General features: G+C 38.6%; 1 protein-coding gene across 1 annotated transcript in view; it reads left to right on the top strand.

The window, feature by feature from the left end:
• TMEM131 (transmembrane protein 131) overlaps nt 1–16,650 on the top strand; it is a 93,219-nt gene that overhangs the window by 49,531 nt on the left and 27,038 nt on the right. Inside the window, exons 14-26 of the mRNA XM_070943372.1 lie at nt 760–913; nt 1,006–1,176; nt 2,998–3,108; nt 3,209–3,343; nt 4,701–4,805; nt 5,996–6,082; nt 7,724–7,876; nt 8,367–8,442; nt 8,534–8,651; nt 9,603–9,741; nt 9,829–9,938; nt 14,494–14,560; nt 15,141–15,292. Of these exons, the coding sequence (XP_070799473.1) occupies nt 760–913; nt 1,006–1,176; nt 2,998–3,108; nt 3,209–3,343; nt 4,701–4,805; nt 5,996–6,082; nt 7,724–7,876; nt 8,367–8,442; nt 8,534–8,651; nt 9,603–9,741; nt 9,829–9,938; nt 14,494–14,560; nt 15,141–15,292 (1,578 nt within the window). The remainder of the gene's footprint in view (nt 1–759; nt 914–1,005; nt 1,177–2,997; nt 3,109–3,208; nt 3,344–4,700; nt 4,806–5,995; nt 6,083–7,723; nt 7,877–8,366; nt 8,443–8,533; nt 8,652–9,602; nt 9,742–9,828; nt 9,939–14,493; nt 14,561–15,140; nt 15,293–16,650) is intronic.

Raw genomic sequence — 16,650 nt, 5'->3', positions numbered from 1 at the left:
ATAAAACTAATAAAAGAGAGAATCATAGCAGAAATTAATAATAATAATAAAATAACCCTCCTCCCCGACAACAACACTCCATGAGCCATCCAATGGGTTCTATCCCGCTCTGCATTCCCAAGGCCCGCTGACAGAACCATGTCTACAGCACCTTCCGGAAGAGAGAGTGGGGGGCCATTCTAATTTCTGGGGGAATGATGTTCCAGACAGAGGGAGCCACCATGGAGAAAGCCCTTCTTCTGGGTCCAACCAGGTGTATCTTCCTAGGGGATGGGACCCACAACATTCCTTGCCTCCAGGCTCTGCTGGGTTGGGTAGATGTGACAAGAGACGGTCTCTCAGATAACTTTAAAGGTCAAATCTGCAAACAATGCAGCTCCCGCAGGAGAGGTAATACACCGAAATGTGTACAAAACCATGTGGACCGCTCCATTTTGCACCAACTGGAGCTTCCAGATATTGTTCAAGGGCAGCCCCATGTAGAGCATGTTGCAATAGTCATGACAGGAAGTGACTAGGGCATGAGTAACCGTGAGTAGAGATTGTTGGTCCAGGAAAGGGCGTAACTGGCGCACAACCCGCAGCTGCATAAAGGTCCTCTGGGCTTTTTAATCTGGAAATGAAGAATAAATTTGGGTTTAAAACTCTTTATGCAGAAGTACTGTATTAAACTTTCCAAAACAATTATAATCCAATATTGTTAGAAAGAAATGTGTAATAACTACTATTCTCCCTCTCAATGTTCTTCTTTTGAAATAGATATTTGGGATTTGATCATGCAGCAACATTGTTTCATATTCGTGACAGTCCAACAGACTCTGTGGAAAGATCAATCTTTTTAACAAACACATTCAATTTTGCAGTCTTCATTCATGATATAATACTTCCAGAAGAAATCAAAGCAACATTTAAAGTAAGCTCCATTGTATATGGCATTATTTTATAACTATTTAATGTTACACAAATTGTATTTAAAGTTAACTGTTGCTTTATTTATTAAACTAGGTTCACAACTTCAGCAAACCAGTTTTAATTCCACCAAATGAATCCAGATATATTTTTACTCTTTATTTTGTGGCTTCTTTATCATCTTTCCACATTGATAACAATATTCTGCTCATTACCAATGCCTCTAAATTTCATCTACCTGTGAGAGCATATACTGGGTTTTTAGATGTGAGTACTACATTATTTGACTTTTTTTTCCTCCCTTGTTTTGAAAACCACCGAGTTTCATTGTAATTTTATATGTAGTGAAATGTTTTATCTGAACCCAAAATGAAACTTTAAATTTTAGTCTTTCCATTTTCTTAAATCCAAATTAAAGGATATGTACTAGCTGCAGAATTCACTTCTGCCCTAATTTGGTGCTTTGGAAAATAGCCTGATGAAATCAGAAGTTGCCAAATTTAGGAGGGATCTAAATCCAAAGCGAAACTCCTTCTCACATTGGCTAATGTCAGAAAAAGTGCAGGTATACATAACTTTTTTACTGTTAGATTTTTAGCAGAATACAATTAAATGTGCAAGCAGGGTAGACTTTTTTTTTGAAATTCACTAGTTTCACAGAAAGAGACGTGCATGGATCTAGGCTTTAAATATTTGTAATTTTCAAGTAAATACTTGAAATACGTCTCATGCAAAATGCAAATTTGGGATGGAAAATAAAAACCTTGATTAATTGGCTACATGTAAAGGAGAGGTTGAAAATATGCAGGTATCATTGAGCATCCTTTTGCAAGACAGCTATAGTTTCATAGAAACAGGTGCTCTATTCCTTTTTAAATTCTGTTTTTAAAAAGAATGTTTCTAGAGAAAATCAGATGATACTTGCAGGTATTTTGTTACCTGCTATGTAAATAAACCCTTCCATAATTCAAGAAAGTAGGTGAATAATGTAATATTTTGATTTGGTCTTCCATCATAAATAAATTTATCAGCCACATTTTGGATTTACCAATTTTTTTCAACCTCATTCTTCTCCCTTCTATCTCTCCTCATTTTAAGCAAATGAAATGCTATGGAAGAGATGGAGAGTTTTGTTTCAGCACCTTTTTCTTTTTTGAGGGGGGGAAATTAACAAGTCTGTCCCTGCCAGCTTTTTTGTTTCCTTTATTGAAGAAATCTGGGTTTCCAGGGAAGGGAGGGGATTAAGCAAGAGAAAAAATTTGGGAAGCTTTCTTTTTATGCAGGCAAAGGAGACTTCCCCAAAGCCTAAGAGAGGTTTGTAGTCTCCTGACAGTTAGCTAATCCATACAGAAGCCAACCCACAGGCATAGCTTCATTGGCTAAGTGTAGAAGCTTGTTTGGAAGCCTCTCTGACATTGAAATGCAGTGCTAGGCCCTAATCTAAATGGGGTTTTTCTTCCTCCTGGGCTATTTTTTAGTTTACAAACCTTTTTGCGGTTTGTCTGCTTCCTTTATGGACCCAGCTGGGTGGCATGTCTCCCAGGGCCTCCCCCATCCACAAGGTACCCCATGCTCACTTAACAACTTGTGCATTTGTTTAATGATGGCATCAGGGAGAACAGGGAGTGGGAATCGTTGAGCAAGGCTGTCTTACTTAATGGTTGTCACCACTTGCGACCATAACGGCAGACTGCATTATGGTTATAAATCAAGGACTATCTGTACAGTCCACAAAAGTTTCACACTAATATGTATATATAAGCATATTCAAAGTGAGTGGGATAGAAATGAACCTACATAATGGTTTTAGAACATAGGGTTTAGTTACTTATACTGCTACATTTAAATATCTTGACTTGGCATATTAGTGAATTCAGATACTGGCTTTTCTGTAGAGGTGTGATCTCTAGATAGGCCAGATAGCTGAAAGGCAAATACAATGTTATTACAATGATTATTTATATGTATCTAAATATTCTAGTGAATAAATAATATTTGGGTGGACAAGAAGATTTATTTTAGTCACTATACTAACAGATATATGAGGTATCCTTCTTTTAATGCAATTAATATTGTTATTATTTTTAGTATTTTATATTGCCCCAAAAACCTGATGAACAAATAATTGACTTTGGTATATTAAGTGCCACGGAAACTAGCACCATTATGTTTGCAGTGCTTAACAGTAACCCAATTCAGGTAAGATCCTTCCTTCCTTCCTTCCTTCCTTCCTTCCTTCCTTCCTTCCTTCCTTCCCATCAGTTTCGTATTTATGCTAATACTATCCTATTTTTCTAAGCTTTTCCTAAAAGGCTGGAATGTTATAGGTGATGGTTTGACCGTAGAACTCCTAGCTGCTGAAAAAGGCAATAGAACTACAATAATTGCTAGTCTTCCAGACTTGGAAAAGGCCAGGATATTGGATCAAACTTCGGTAAGTTACATATTTCTTGAAGTTCCTTATTACCTCTTGTATTTATTTTCTAGATAAAAAACATGTATTATGATTTGCATTTTTAATAAATAACATATTTGGTCCCAGTATATTTAATGTGTCTGATTTCACAACAAAAGAAGCAATTTCTGGTAGTCTTGGCTCTCCCACCTGTTAAAAAAAAGTAGAAAATTATTTCAAAGTGATAAAAATATAGATACCCTGATTTGATAATCTAACCTTGGCTAATCTTGGAAGATAAGCAGGGTTGTCTGATAATGTTTTGATGGGAGACTTCATGCTGCATCTAGCCTGAAGATCATTTTGTGAGTCTTTAGGTCAATCACTCCTAGAGAAGAATGATAAAAAGCAGGAAGGCAGCACATTTCCAATTTTTTTACTCTGATGATAAAGTGTGCCATGCGAAGATCTCAAACTGCAACTTGCCATAGGACAGACTAGGGGCAGCTAATTTCTACCATGACTGCTAAAGTTCCACCTTCCTATGACTTTAGAGTAGGAAGCACTGCTTTATTCCTAGAAAAGTAAGCTCAGGGATACCTGCACTCCTAACTCTACATCAAGGCTTCTTCACACCATTGCTAGGGCCATGCCAAGTTCATCACCATGCTTCTTAACTTAAAGCAAGGAAAAATGTTACAGTGGGAACAGGGAGCAGGAATTTCTTTATATGCAACTAAAGTGCAGTCACCCCTCAGCTTAACCTACCCAGATACAGAACCATACTTCTCATCCTGAAGCTATAGCAGTGAGAACTGTGGTAATGACAGGTGGGTCAAGTTCCTGCACTGGTCTAAGGCTTTTTCTGGTATCTTAGGCAAGAAACTCCTCATAAGAGAAGCAATAATAGGATTTGGCAATCCTCTGCATCCGTCAGGCCATTTAGGTTCACTATGTGGATGTTCGGTCATTCTCAGAAAGAATAAGCAGTTATGCTGGCATTGTGCTGATTATAGACCTCAATTAATATTATTGCTGCTGCAGTATTAAGAAATGCCTTGTTGCCAGAAAACTACAGAAAGAAATAGGAGGAATTGTACACTTCTTTGCAGCATTTGTTTTCATTACAAGAATTCAGATTCTTACCGGATTTCAATGTTGTGTCCATTGGGATAATAATAAATGTCATGCAGCCTTCAAGATAATTTGAGCTGAACACAGCTGTTCTAAAATATATTGTCTGATACAAATAACATTGATGGGCAATTTACACTTAAAACAATGAATAAAGCATAGTTCTTATTCTTTCAACATACAAATCACTCAGATGACTCTTAATTTGGGGGGTAGGGAATAGGAGACTAAGTTGGAGTACATAATTACTTTTATTTTTCAGGTAACATTGATGCCTGGTTCATATACTGTATTCAGAGTAAGATTATTACCAAAAGAACTCGAAGGGATCCATGATGGAGCTATACAAATCACAACAGATTACGAGGTACTTCTAAATTATAAATTATATTATATTAATTATATTGATCCTGAAAGTATTATGTATGAAAATAGAAACTAAACTAAAAGGAAAAACCCATGCACTTGCAGGTAGCTATTTTGATTTGCAATTACTGATCTTTTTTTGCTTGCCAATATATTAATTATTTGTTATAATCCTTGATTACTCCTTTATGGGTAACCCTCGATTTATGAATGGTCATTAACAATGGCCTCAAAAAGAGTGCTTCACAGCCCCTAAAACATCCCCGCACCACCACTGTTACTTGACTGCATTTTGGGTGCTTGGCAACCAGCTCATATTTATGACTGTTGCCAAGTTCCTCATGATCATGTGATGAACATTTGCAATCTTTTCTGCCAACTTCCAATGAGGAAGCCTGAAGGAGGTTACAGATGGAGGGGAACTGAAATTCTTCAGTAGGCTGCAGGAAAAGAAGCTCTGTATCTGCAGTCTGCTGTGCATCCTATGTGCAGCTTGCACGGAAATAAGATGGAATCCTTTGGTGGACTGCAGGAACATTTGAGAGTGAAAGGGCTGCCTGTGGTGAGGATTTGAGTTCCACTTAACCTTCCAGGAGATCATGTAACTGGGAGTGCCAAAACTGCAGTTGTTGAGTGAAGCAATTACATGGGCATCTTGCTTAGTGACTATGTTGCTCAGCGGCCAACATTTTGCTCCAGTTGTGGTTGTAAGATGAGAACTGCGTGTATGAACAACTTTTTTGGATATCAAAACCAGACATTTTACTTCTTTTTATAAGTTTGTTTTCTGAAAGTAAGCTACATTAATTTGATATTTTTGCAACTTGGTCAAGTACACAGGAAAAGTACTAAATTGCTATAAGATAAAAATGATCCAAACACTCCCCCCCACCCCCAAAATGCAAAGCACAGGGCAGTTTGATTTCTTTAAGAAGCACTAGCTTCTTAATCACAAATCTGATATAGAAAGGCATCATGAATTTCTTTTATTTCTGATTTTCAATTCTGGAGTAGTGGATCTTTGAAAATAATGGTGGATATTAATTCAATTTTTTAAGTAAACATAAGGATACATATGTTTTATAAAATAGATTTTCATAGTGCATAAAATATGGGTAGAAATGTGTTGATACAAAAATTAATCTAAGATTCAGGTTATTACATTTATATTGCTTCCTCACTTTTCTATAGATCCTAACAATTCCTGTGAAGGCTGTCGTTGCTGTGGGCTCCTTGACTTGCTCTCCAAAACACATTCTGCTCCCACCTTCCTTTCCAGTAAGCTTTTATTTGGAATTTTCAAAAGATTCTTCTTGGTTTTTGGCTTTCATGCTAGGTTAGAAGAAAGTTTTGCTAAATAAATGGTATGCTAATACTGCAGGAATTCATTGAATGCTTTGCATTATGAGGCAATTAGATATTGGATTGTCTTAATTTTTTTAGCAAACTTGGAGTGCTTTCCTAACTTGCTCATTCATAATTATAAAAGTAGGCTGAGTAACTCTAATCTCTAAGAAGCTAATATTAAGTGTTTCAATTACATTTCTGACTTAATAAGCAACTATTGTTAAAACACTTTTTTTGGCCTTATTTTTGATTCAAGGCAATTTCTTTTTATGTTCTTTAAGAATAAATACAAGTAATTCCCATGCTACTGCACATTCAAAAATATAAATGCTTATGCTCTGCCAGTTTAATTTTTGCATGAGTAGCATTTATAAACTTGAATTTGTGATATAAATACAGTGCCTGTTCAATAGCAAACAGACAGACACAAACACACACACACACACACACACACACACACACACACACACACACACACACCAGAAAGGGAACCTCCCATTATATGTATGACAAATCATTGTTTTTATTCTATTACAGTGGAATTTTTCTCAATGATATTGTTCCATTGTAGAATATTTTTTAAAATGAAACAAGAAAATAAGCTAAATTCAGTTTTATATCAGTAGACTTACCTTATTTAACTTCTTACACATCTCCAAGCCTTTGCTGGAAGATTTCTGAGCCTGAACCCAGAACATATTTGGAGAGATATACAGAAAAGAGATATCAATTTGGTCCACAAATAATGGCTTATTTTTTTGCATATAGGCACTCTGAAAGTTCACTCACTTTATACAATATAGCAACAAAGTATGTACCTAAACTTAGATGAATATCTTATATAAAACACACAACAAGTCAGTACTTTGTGACTAAAGCCTCAGTTGTATGTCATTCTTTTTATCCTAATTAGTTGTTATTTTCGGTTTATTGACCAAAAGATAAAAAGAAATACTGTAGTCATATAATTATCATGTTGTATATAGTCATTTTACGACTTTGTGATGAATCTGTGACCTTCTTAATGTTGGTGAGCTACAACTTCCTACTATCTCAGTATGCCCCGTTCCGAGGGATTCCTTATATAAATATCTGAACAAATATTTGGTTTCTGTTTCCACAAGCATTTCCATAAATAATTATGATTTTGCAACGCTAATTTCTTCATGTGTTTTTCTGTTCATGAATGTTAGGTTGAGTGCATCACAATAAATCAGGGTAATTAGAATAGCTTAGCTGTAATGTTGAAAGATTTTCTGAGTGTTTATCTATTTTTATAGTTTATTATCCTCTGACTGAACAGTTCAACCCTAAACACTTTAATAAATTGGCAGATTTTGAAACACTTGCATGAAAGCATTTCTTAACTTGTAATCATTTAAACTATATAGAAAATCATTCAACTGATGTGGCTTAAAATAGCCTAAATGAAATGTTATAGAGAATGTTTTTATAGTGGTCTCTGAACACTTCAAACAATTTAAATGTTTTGTCTGCTTTAATAAATGTATCAGAATGTTATTACCATGGACACAAGCATTAAAAGGAAAACATTTATATTTCTTTTTCTAGGGCAAGGTAGTTCATCAAAGTTTGAGTCTTATGAATTCTTTCTCACAGAAGGTAAAAATACAGCAGATCCGATCATTATCAGAAGATGTTCGGTTTTATTACAAGAGAATACGAAGTAACAAGGAAGATCTAGAACCAGGGAAAAAATCAAAGGTTTGAGCATTTGAATATGATTCATATTCAGAGTTATGTTTGGAATTGTCATCATTTATTAAGTCTGCTACAGACATGAAGGGAGATGGGGAAAGGAAAGGGTTTTGTTTTGTTTTTTCTCATTCCTTTAGTTTTCTGTCTGTATGGGAATTTTTTGTCCCTTTTTACTGGAATCAGTAAAAAGGAAATTATTGCATTGGTTAAAAGGCTGACATACTTTGAGTATATTTATTGGGGATCATATAGAAACAGGGCTTCTATATATCACAAACCCTTTCACAGATCTTTGAAATCCCCTATTCCATATATAAAACTACTAACAGTATTCTGAGATTCTCAAGTATACAAATGAGAAGTATTTCTCAGTTTTATCTTATAGTTTCAAGTAGCTTTCTGCCGGTATTGGGAGTGCACTAAAACGTTATATATTTGCTGTCCCAAGATACGTTGTTGTTATTCAGGGTGTTTCCATCTTGCTTATATTTTTCAGATAGCTAACATTTATTTTGATCCTGGTTTACAGTGTGGAAACCACTGCTATGTAGGTTTGCCTTTTCTGAGTAAATGTAAGTAATAATTTCTAGAATTAATTATTAAGTGCTGTTATTATTGAAAGCATTTTGGATGAAATATTTTATTGGTTGTTGTTTTTCCTAGCTGAATCAAAAGTACAGCACAGTGTATCAATGCAAGAAGATGCATGGGATTCAGATTGGGAGTTGCATGATAATTTATTCAGAGAATGGATTGGAATAAGAGATTATTCAAATAATCAGTGAGTTTATTTTAACATATAGTTACATTTGAGTTAAGTCTGGTTTTTTAAGATAGTTCACTTGCTTGTTAAAATGTTGTAAATGATATGTGTTAAGCAAATAAGAAACATAAAAGAAATTATTTTTTAATGAAATTGCAAGAATCAATTTAGAAACTATAAACTTAAGATAAACCATTCAAAAAATATGCTGGAGAATTTATCATAAAAGTGTTTTTCCTTAGTTATACAAGGCATGCCCATAAAGGTCAGCAAGTCAAGATAGAGATAAATGAGCAACAATGCTTCAACTTTATAAATGAGTGCTTAATGCAAAAATTAGCGGGGTTTTGATTGTACATTAACACTTGCTGTCTTGATCTTTTTGACACACAGAAATGTGCACATGTACAAAGATTATATTATATACAATTCTGATTATATTAGTCTTTTAAATAGTTCAAGGAATCAGAGTATGTGCTCGTCAGATAGTTGATTTTAGCAACTTGTGAATGCTTCTATTTAGCCATATTGTGGTTCATAAACTCTTTGATTCCATACTGTAGAAGCACCTGCCACTAATAATAGTTCCATTACTAATAATAGTTCCATTCATTAAATGTGTGAGCCATAGCTTAACTCTATGCACAGTAGACGCTTTAAACAAATCTTCCAATTTCCATATTTATTTATTTATTTGTTTATTTTCATTTATTTTTCACATTTTTGAACTCCCATCTCCCTCAGAGACAGACATATGCCAATTATATATAAAATTATTTCATCATTTCCCATGGAAAATGTTTTATGTCTTTCTCAGTATTATGTTCCTCCCTCTGCATCATTATATCTCTATAACTAGAGTTAATAATATATTTTAATAAAATATAATTGTGAAATTATGGTTTTTCTGTGTGAATTCCATGAACTACTGTTACTTTTTTGTTTGTTTAACATTTTTTTAATGACTAGGCTGAGTGCTGTATTTGAAGTGGACACAGATCTTCAAAAGGCTGTGACATCCAAAATCACAGCAGAATTGGCCTGGCCCTCTTTACTTGGCTCACAGCACCAATTGGATTTCTCACTTACCAATACAAATGGTTCTTCTGTAAGTCTTGGCATTGTTAATAGAGTAAAGCTTAATATTTTTTTTATCTTTTATACAATAAATCTGAATCTAAATTTGTTCCATTAGGAAGAAGAAATTGTTCTAGAAAATCCTGCAGATGTTCCCGTTTTTGCTCAGCTTCTTCCCATAGCACTGTACTCTAATCCATCAGTCTTTGTAGATAAACTACTTGACAGGTAAGGGTTGATACTAACAGGGTTGATAAGGAGATTAACTGTATACTCCATTGACTTGATGTCATTTATATTTTAATTATAAGTTCCTTGTGTGTTTTTCTGTCTGACTAATGCATAACCACATTTGAAAAGTGGATCTCCCCAGTGATATGAACGGGATGTCCTTAGTGATGGTCACTGGTTTCAAAATGAGAGGAGTGACCATGGGATCAAAGCCCTGCAACTGCTTGACGTGCATTGTACATGCATAAAAAGGGGTGTTTAGCTGCACCTGAAACTTTGAAACAAGCTTCTTTAAGCAAAAATATTTCACAGTTTTACTATGGACTGTTATTTATTTATTTATTTGTTTGTTTGTTTATTTATTTGTTTGTTTATTTATTTATTATATTTATATACCGCCCTTCTCCCGAAGGACTCAGGGCGGTGAACAGCCAAGATCAAATACATAAATATAAAAGTTAAAAACAATTTAAAACCAGATTAAATACTTTGGCCCACAATTAAAAACATCCCATTAAAATCCAATTTAAAATTTAAACCGTTAAAATTAGGCTAGCCCGGCTTGCTGGAATAACAAAGTCTTCAGGGCACGGTGGAAGGTGCGCAAGTCCGGGATCCTCCGTACCTCCGGGGGCAGCTCATTCCAGAGGGCAGAAGCCCCCACTGAGGAGGCTCTCCCCCGGGCCGCCAGTCGACATTGTCTGACCGATGGCACCCCAAGGAACCCCGCCCTGTGGAGCGTACTGGCCGGTGGGAGGCTGTCGGCAGCAGAAGGCGGTCCCGTAAGTACCCAGGTCCTAAGCCATGGAGCGCTTTAAAGATGTTAATCAACACCTTGAATCACACCCGGAAGACCACTGGGAGCCAATGCAGCTCACGCAGGAGAGATGTTACATGGGAGCGCCCCGCCGCTCCCATAATCACCTGCGCGGCCTCATTTTGGACCAGCTGGAGCCTCCGGGTGCTCTTCAAGGGGAGCCCCATGTAGAGAGCATTGCAGTAGTCCAGTCAGAAAGTGACGAGGGCATGAGTGACCGTGCGCAGGGAGTCCCGATCCAGAAAGGGACGCAACTGGCGGATCAGGCGAACCTGATAAAAAGCCCCCCTGGCCACGGCCGTCATATGCTCTTCTAAAGACAGCCACGCATCCAGGAGGACACCCAAGTTGCGAACCCTCTCTGTGGGGGCCAATGACTCACCCCCAATAGCCAGTGTTGGCACCAGCTGGCTATATCAGGACGCTGGGAGCCACAGCCACTCAATCTTGGAGGGGTTGAGTCAGAGTCTGTTTCTCCCCATCCAGACCCGCATGGCCTCCAGGCACCGGGACATCACTTCAAGGGCATCATTGGGGTGGTCTGGGGTGGAAATGTACAGCTGAGTGTCATCAGCGTACTGATGGAGCTGCACCCCAAAACCACGGATGATCTCACCCAGCGGCTTCACATAAATGTTGAACAGAAGGGGCGAGAGGACCGACCCCTGCGGCACACCACACATAAGGCGCCTCGAGGACGACCTCTGCCCCTCTGCCAACACAAACTGCGACCGGTCAGAGAGAAAGGAGGAGAACCACCGTAATACAGTACCCCCAGCCCCTCCCCTCCAGCTGGCGCAGCATGATACCATGGTCGATGGTATCAAAAGCCGCTGAGAGATCTAATAGAACCAGGACAGAGGAACAACCCTTGTCCTGAGCCCTCCAGAGATCATCAACCAATGCGACCAATGCCGTTTCCGTGCTGTACTCAGGCCTGAAACCGGACTGGAATGGATCTAGATAGACAGTGTCATCCACGTGCTGGGGAAGCTGTCGTGCAACCACACTCTCAACAACCTTCGACACAAAGCGTAGGTTGGAGACCGGACGGTAATACGCCAAAACAGCCGGATCCAGAGAAGGCTTGTTGAGGAGGGGCCTCACCACCGCCTCTTTCAAGGCGGAAGACAAGAAACCCTCACTCAATGAAGCATTAATGATCCTCTTGAGCCAACCTTGTGTAACCTCCCGGGAAGCCAGCACCAACCAGGAGGGAGACGGGTCCAATAAACATGTGGCCGCACTAAGCCTCCCCAGAATCCTGTCCACGGCCTCGGGAGCCACAGGGTCAAACTCCTCCCAGATAATATTCTCAAGACCCGCCTCAATCATCCCGTCTGGATCCACCCAGTCAGAGTCCAAGCCTTCCCGAATTTGAGCGATTTTGTCATGCAGATACTGTGCAAAATCCTCAGCTTGACCCTGCAAGGGGTTTTCCCGCGCTCCCAGATGGAGGAGGGAGCGGGTCACCCTAAACAGGGCGGCTGGGCGGTTATCTGCAGACACGATAAGAGCGGAAAAATAATTAAATTTTGCCATTTTTATCGCCACTAGGTAGGTCTTAATATGAGACCTCACCAGTGTCTGGTCGAATTCAGAACGGCTGGCCCTCCAACCGCTCTCCAGGCGTCTTTTTTGGCGCTTCATCTCCCTCAGCTCCTCGGAAAACCAAGGAGCCAAGTGAGTTTGGCGCCGGGTCAGAGGCCGCAAAGGCACGACACGGTCCAAAGCCCCAGCAGCCGCCCTATCCCAGGCGGCCACCAGGTCTTCAGTTGGGCCGTGAGCCAGAGCCTCAGGGAATGGCCTAAACTCCATCTGGAACCTGTCGGGATCCATCAGGCGCCTGGGGCGGAACCATCTAAGTGGTTCCGCCTCCCTGCGGCGGGGTGTAATGGTTAGAATGTCAAGCCGGAGGAGAGAATGATCTGACCATGACAAGGGCTCAATAACTATATCCCCTATATCTAGATTATTCATTCACTGACCAGAGACAAAAACCAAGTCCAAGGTGTGTCCCCCCCCATGTGAGTAGGGCCATGAACTAACTGGATCAGATCCATAGCCGTCATGGAAGCCATGAACTCCCGAGTTGCCTTAGATGTTTCCCCGATGGCAAGTTGAAGTCCCCCATGACCAAGAGCCTGGGGGTATCAACCGTCACCCTGGCAATAACGTTGAGCAGTTCGGGCAGGGCTGCCGTCACGCAGCAGGGAGCCAAGTACGCAATCAGCAGGCCCATCTGTGCCCTATGACCCCACTTCACAAACGGACTCACACCCGGCTATCTGAGGTACAGTGGTCTCCCTCGGAGCAAGTCCTTCCTTTACAAGAACTGTAGTAGTATAGTTTATTGAATAGCCCGAAGGCCTTTTCAAACAAAACAGAAAAGAAAAAGGGAAAAAGATAAAACAGTTACAAAAATAGCAATCTAAAAATATATGATAGATGACATTAAAATTTTACAATATCAAATTTCAATAACTAAGTTGCCAAGACTAGATAACCCAAATAGGATAGCTCCTCTCTAACTGAGCTCATCTTCCTTACAATCGATAACATGTTTTTTGATATAACTGGCTCGTATTGCCATCATTCTTTTAAGGTATCGAGTGATCGCTCTTACCAGGGGAGGAGAGTCAGCCCTCAACAGAAATGCTAATTTTTGGCTTATATTCCAGTGGGGAAATTTATTTATAATTGGGGACAGATATTGTTTTCTTACTTCTTGATAGAGACTACATTCGAATATTATATGCGCTGTGTCCTCCACGACGTTTACCCCACATATGCATATTCTTTTGTCATACGGGATTTTCCGATAACGGCCGAATCTAATGTTGGTATCTAGAAGTTCGAATCTAAACTTAACAAATAACTGTCTCTCCACTGATGGCATTTCTAAATGTAAATACTTTTCCAGAGTGAAAGTTGTTTTAACTGCTGTCAGCAGTTTAAGGGAATGATTAGTTGAAAGGGTTGCCATATCCATTTGCCCATGTATATCTTTAATCCGTTGTTTAACTTGGTTCAGTGTGTCACACGACGGGAACCCTACGCCATATCGGTTCAATATTTCTGACAGCCGGGTTAGCCAGGAATACCTTTGAGGATTTGAAATCTGCTGTTCCTCTAGACATATTTTAGGGAGTCTGCTGGCATCCATCTGGGTCATTTTTAGCCAGTAGGCTACCGCCCTAGTGATTGTATAGGTGTACAGTGAGAAATGTCCCAATTCAGCTCTGACAGCTGCAGCTGAGGTGGAATTGTTTACCCCAAGCATCCTCCTTAACAAATTCTTTTGAGTTCTCTCTAATATGGGGGCCACCCCCCCCACCCTACCCTGGGACCTTGGTCGATGGAATGCGCGGAAGCCTGGTGGGCACATTTTAACGAGGGGGACCCCCCTCCCCTTGGCCCAACCAGGTCTCCGTAATCCCCGCCAGGTCCGCTCCCCCCTCCTGAACAAGATCATAAATGAGGGGGGCTTTATTTGCCACGGACCTGGCGTTGCATAACATCAACCGAAGGCCCGGGCCCTGAGGGTCTATGCAACCTGGGGAATGGGAAGAGCATTGGGGGCTGGAGCGTGCCACCGCTCGAAGACAGCGAGTGCATAATTAACTTAGAATATATCAAATATATCTTTTAATATATCCTTTCAAAGGGATTTCTTCAAATAAATTTTATTTTTCTAAATTCATAAATGTGGCTAATAAAATATGTTTCTTTTAGATTTAATTTAAGTAAAACAGGAGACATCAATTTGAAGACATTAGAATTTCAAGTTTCTAGAAATTGTGTAAGTAACCCTCACTTCTTGATTTTCTTTAGATGTCAATCTTGGTATAATATAATAATTAAAAATAAGAACTGTATATTTAGAATTCCTGGTTCAAATTGTATTTCCATTATGCACTTAATGAATATCCCAAAGCAAAATGAGCAGCCCTTGGACCATGGACCGATTCCTCTTCCCGTTGTAGTAAACTTTTTTTGCCCAAAAAAGTTTACTTAAAGTTTACTTCACAAAAATAAGAACAAAATAAAAATTTCATTCTGCTAAATCACTGTATCGATGCCATGTTCTATACATCTTTCAGAAACCAAAGATACTTTATTTTTTAAAAAATGTAGCTCTGATACCAAAATTAGTCTTGCTGCTGAAAGAAGTCAGTAACAAACCAAAAGTAATATTGAATATGCACATCTACAAATTGTGCTTTGGTCGTTAGGACTCTCATGTATTTACTAAATATATAGATTTGCTTTTTATGTATTGAAACTTAAGATTTCTAATATATGTTGCATATATATATATATATGTTGCATATTGTATATATACAATTCTCTAACTTCTTAATTTTATTCTCTTTTCAAAGGGTCAGACATTGCAGAGCTCCACAGGATTTATAGAAGGGTTGTCTCGGCAGTCAGTTTTAAATGTAATTTTAAAACCTGGTGAGAGAAAATCTATTAAAATAAAATTCACTCCAATCCTTAATAAAACTGTTTCATCCCTAATAATTATCAGGTACAGTATGCGTTCTGAATATAATTAACACAAATATTACTTCTGAATTTTGACTATACTTTTTACAGGTTGATTATTCAAGATGACTTGCAATTATTTTGTAGCTGTATAAGAAATTAGGTGAAATGTTTTGTTACAAGTACCTGATCGAACTTACAGAACTTCTTGTCCTAAAAGTATATTTAATGTACATACATACATACATACATACCTATTCCTATACCTATACCTATACCTATACCTACACACACACACACACACACACACACACACACATTCATGCCATTAAATCAACTACAATATTCTTTTTCATAAATACTTTGCATTAGAGGAAAGATAATTAGCTAAGATTGTATTTTATTTATGTATTGATTATCATGTGGAAAACATATTTGCATGAAGAGACACAGCTGCATTTTTATCAGACATTTGACCCAATGATAAGCAATCATGGCTCTTTGTTTGTCCAGTTGACACATTTATTTCTTCAATGAGGCTATCAGAACATCATAGAGATGTCAACTAGCCTACAATGGTCTTAAATTTAATTCAGTTAGATTCTGTCCTGTCTAGGGTTAAATAACTATTAATTAGTCAGTTATGTTGTGGGTGAAACTACAGATAGTAATTTGCTTACTACCACTTCAATGATCATTCAAAGGTGCTTACAACTAGTCCTCAGAATTCCAGCCAGCACAACAGTCATGTATTTGTGACCTAGAGCCCCGGTACCTGGCTTGCAATTATGACATTGCAGTGAGCTGTGGTCACATAATTGCAATTTCCAGTGTTTCTTGCCAGCTTCCCACAAAGCAAAGTCAATGAGGAAGCCAGTAGGAAATTCAACATTGCTCTTGTTCCCTCTGCTTTTTTGCCTGCTGCTTTCTGGGGCATCTGCCCATGCATCCAGTTTTGGTCACCACATTACAAAAAAGATATTGAGACTTTGGAAAAAGTGCAAAGAAGAGCAACTAAGATGATTAAAGGCCTGGAGACAAAAACATATGAAGAATGGTTGCAGGAATTGGGTATTGCTAATCTAGAGAAAAGAAGGACCAGGGTGTGACATGATAGCAGTATTGCAGTATTGGAGGAGCTGCCACAAAGAAGAAGGGATCAACTTATTTTCCAAAGCACTAGAAGGCAGGACAAGAAACAATGGATGGAAACTAATCAAGGAGAGAAGCAACCTGGAATTAAGGAGAAACTTCCTAACAGTGAAAACAATTAACTAGTGGAACAACTTGCAGTCAGAAGTTGTAGGTGCTTCATCACTGGAGCTTTTTTAGAAGAGACTGGACAGCCACCTATTTGAAATGGTATAGGGTCTCCTGCTTGAGCAAGGAGTTGGACTAGAA

Source organism: Pituophis catenifer, unplaced genomic scaffold (genome assembly GCF_029215685.1).
Source record: "Pituophis catenifer annectens isolate HBS135680 unplaced genomic scaffold, rPitCat1.0.hap2 SCAF_4, whole genome shotgun sequence".
Lineage (NCBI taxonomy): Eukaryota > Metazoa > Chordata > Lepidosauria > Squamata > Colubridae > Pituophis > Pituophis catenifer.
Note: the sequence above shows the minus strand (reverse complement) of the source record. Positions and strands in the feature narration are given on the sequence as shown.